The 3,302-nt window shown below is 42.9% G+C and overlaps 1 protein-coding gene across 1 annotated transcript in view; it reads left to right on the top strand.

Moving 5' to 3' along the window:
- The window catches only part of LOC123028157 (alcohol dehydrogenase 1-like), a gene marked incomplete at its 5' end in the record, with an annotated part of 4,054 nt that extends 1,540 nt beyond the window's left edge, over positions 1-2,514 (top strand). The window contains 3 exons of the mRNA XM_044439702.1: positions 290-554; positions 1,004-1,142; positions 1,566-2,514. Coding sequence (XP_044295637.1) covers positions 290-554; positions 1,004-1,142; positions 1,566-1,590 — 429 coding nt within the window. The remainder of the gene's footprint in view (positions 1-289; positions 555-1,003; positions 1,143-1,565) is intronic.
- Positions 2,515-3,302: the final 788 nt, after the last annotated feature.

The raw sequence follows: 3,302 nt of genomic DNA, 5'->3' as shown, positions 1-3,302 counted from the left end.
AGTTTCTGAAGATGCTGTGCAGAACCTTTATGAAGTAGATCTATAAGTGCCTTGCTTGGACTTCTGGGTAATGTTTGCGATGGTGGCTAGAACTGGCAAGAAGGGTAGGCAGGGTTGGGCACCTGCTGGGGGCCCACAGCCCTGCAGGGCCCTACGGATAAGAGTCCCTTGGAATTACCTATCCTTTTTTGCTTTTGCCACCTGAAATGACATGAGCAATGATCAGAGTGGGATGGGAGGAGGGGGGATGAAGGGGGTGTCCACCTCTCACCGATCATAAATCAAACAGTGGTGCTCGGGTCAACCTTCTCATAGAGCTAGAATGGTTTGCTGGATCAACCACCAGCCAGGATGCTCAAGCATTCTGCTCCCCGATCATTTCCAGGTCCTAGCTTGTCTTTCTGTGTGTCTCAAACAGGCCGCTGCCCTCGCTTCCTGCCACCTGGGTCATGGAGTCTGTGTTCTGGTTGGGGCACCTCCTGCAGGATCGCAGCTCTCCATCAGTCCCAATCTTCTCCTCACAGGGAGGAAGTTGATTGGGTGTTTGATTGGAGGTAAGGGTTCGTGACTGCACATAAGTGGAATGGTGAATTCAGTGCCACAGAATGCGTGCAGCTCAAACAAGTCAGACTTGGTATGAATACAGACACAACACTGGTTCCTTCAAAATGACATATAAAGACCATGAGGTGGACGTTCCAAGTCCCATTTACCATGCAGCATCGAAACATTATATCTGCGTGCAGAGTGCCAAATTAAGTGCTCCACACCAAACCTCAGGCAATATTTATTTTATGTATTAATTTAAAAAGTGTTTCTGCACCTCTTTTCCACCACGTTGTCCTTTGACAATACTATTTTGGATTCTTAACTGATAAAAGTGACTGTTATCTTCATTTCCTAATACTGATGTGGCAGTTGAATATTCCATTCCTTGAAAATAAACCAAATGGTACACGCTAGGTGACCCAATCTTACTTTGTTTCCCCACTCCCACCCACAGGTTGGAAGTTAAAAGAAGCTCTCCCTCAATTGGTTTCTGATTATATGAACAAAAAATTCAATACTGATACATTAATAACGCATGTATTGCCTTTTGAGAAAATTGATAAAGGATTTGAACTTCTATGCTCAGGTAAAAGGTAAGAATTGCTTGTTTATATTTTTTGCCTTACCATTCTCCAAAGAGTCAGGGCTGTGTATTCTTAGCCACCTTGGGATATAAATGCAATAAATAAACAATAAATAAATGAACCAGCTGGCCTGTATGAAATCTGGATTCTAGAACTGATAGGACTTTGGTTGGGTTCAGCATGAGCCTTCATATGTTCTTATGCATGTAAGATGAATGTGCTTGAATGGGTTCCATGTGCTTTGGAAATGTGAGGACTGGGCTTTGACCAAAGCCATCTAAATTTTCCCAGCTGGCAATGTACCAGCTTATGGCATATCCAGATAGAGTTAGAAAAATGCAAATCGATGATCTTTTTTGATGCATGTAAAACATTCTTACAGATTTTGTTTTCAAGAAACATGTTAATCTTTCTCTGTTTTCTTTCTTTCAGCATTCGCTCCATCTTGTTGTTTTAGCACAGCTGCAGGTCATTTCCATGTCTGACGTAATTTGACCTTATTTCATCTAATGCTAACATTGATCAAAATTTACATTTGAGAAATATGTCCAATAAATGTTGGCAGGCCAACACAAAAAAATTTCATTTCTATATACAAGTTGTAACCTGCCTAACGGCCTGTTCCAACTTTACGCACAGCAGGACTAGGCAGGACTTTCTCACCTGAATTCTATCTATGCTTTATTGGCCATGGGATGCCCAGTGGCTTCTTCCAGGTGAATGTTGCTCTCTCCCCAGAGGGTACAACTAAGCACCGCAGCTGCCAGTCTGGGTCTTCAAATATGGGAGGTCATCAAGCAGCCGTAAAGCAGCTGCTGCTGTTGAATAACTAGGAGTCAGAAGTCCTTGCTCGTTGCTGCAAATTACCCCGAATTCTTCCTGTAGATCCAACAACACTTATCTGCGAATCATGTGATGCACATTTATTTGGAATGAAGACTTCTAGCAGCAACAGGCAGCAAGCATGGTATACAGTCGTTTGTGGATGGACCTGATGATTTTCCTTAATCAGGGCAAAGATACTTTTAATTGTGTCAGTATATCCTAATGACCCTTCATTTCCATGTTCCCTATGGCTGTGTATATTTGTATATTTAGCTGTGTAACTGTTAACGAGTTCAGAGCTGAAACCTGCATTTGACCAGCTTTCAGACAATCAAAAAGGGTTCCTTTTTAATTTGTATCATCAACCTAAAGCTATCTGGTGAATATATCTTGATAATATGTAGCACTGGAACATAATGTATTGATAGCTAGATGCTTCAAAATATTCTTTAGGGGGCTGCCATCCAAACAAAGGAACCAGCAATCATCTTCATTCTGTGTGATATTTTCAATTCCTAATGCTCAAGTGTTAAACAGAATAAACCTCACAATTTGATCTATTGATTCCAGAAAGAAAGAAGCATTAAATGAGGCTAATGAATCCTAGAACAAGTGTTTGGCAGTCTCCGTGTTTGAAACACGGCAAGTTTAAACATGGCCTACCTGACTCTCACTTGTTAGACTGGATTTGAACTGGGGCCCCAGGCATGCAGTGCACCAGAACGTGCTTAATAGTACGCAGTGGAGGAGATAATGGGCAACAGAACACGGGGAAAAAAGATCAAAGTGATGGCAGTGAAGAAGATTTCTACAGTGCACGGTGTATGCAAAAGGCTGCTTGGGGAACGCACACATTCAGTGCATGGTAGGGAATGCATTTGATCCTTGGTCTGACGTTAGTATGGCTTCCCTTATCTCTCCTCCCTGGAACATTCATTGAGTTTCCCCAAACTCCAGAAACTGCTTCTGCATCTTGGCATGCATCCCACATACGATCCATCAGTTTTGACAGTGAAAAACAACAGTGGGAGCAGGAAATGGGGAAAAGGAAATCAACTCATGCTTAGCCCAGTACTGAATACGTGCCAGGGATTCACGAGCAGAGCCAAAACTTACAGGGGCAACCAGAGTTACTGTAGAATGCGCTCCCAAAACTTGCAAATGTTTTGGTCGAGAGCGTCCAGCATTCCAGACCAAAGGCCATGTGGCCAGGCCTGGCCTGGCCTGGATTATGGGAACTGAAGTCAAAAATATTAGGAAGCCGGGAGATGGGCAGTGCTGGCAGAGAAACTGGACATGCCAGATTCCATTTATTTAGCATTAGGGTGGACTTTGCCAATTCTA

The sequence above is a fragment of the Varanus komodoensis genome, unplaced genomic scaffold (genome assembly GCF_004798865.1).
Source record: "Varanus komodoensis strain SLA01 unplaced genomic scaffold, ASM479886v1 scaffold3553, whole genome shotgun sequence".
NCBI lineage: Eukaryota > Metazoa > Chordata > Lepidosauria > Squamata > Varanidae > Varanus > Varanus komodoensis.
This window is presented reverse-complemented; position numbering and strand designations above follow the sequence as displayed.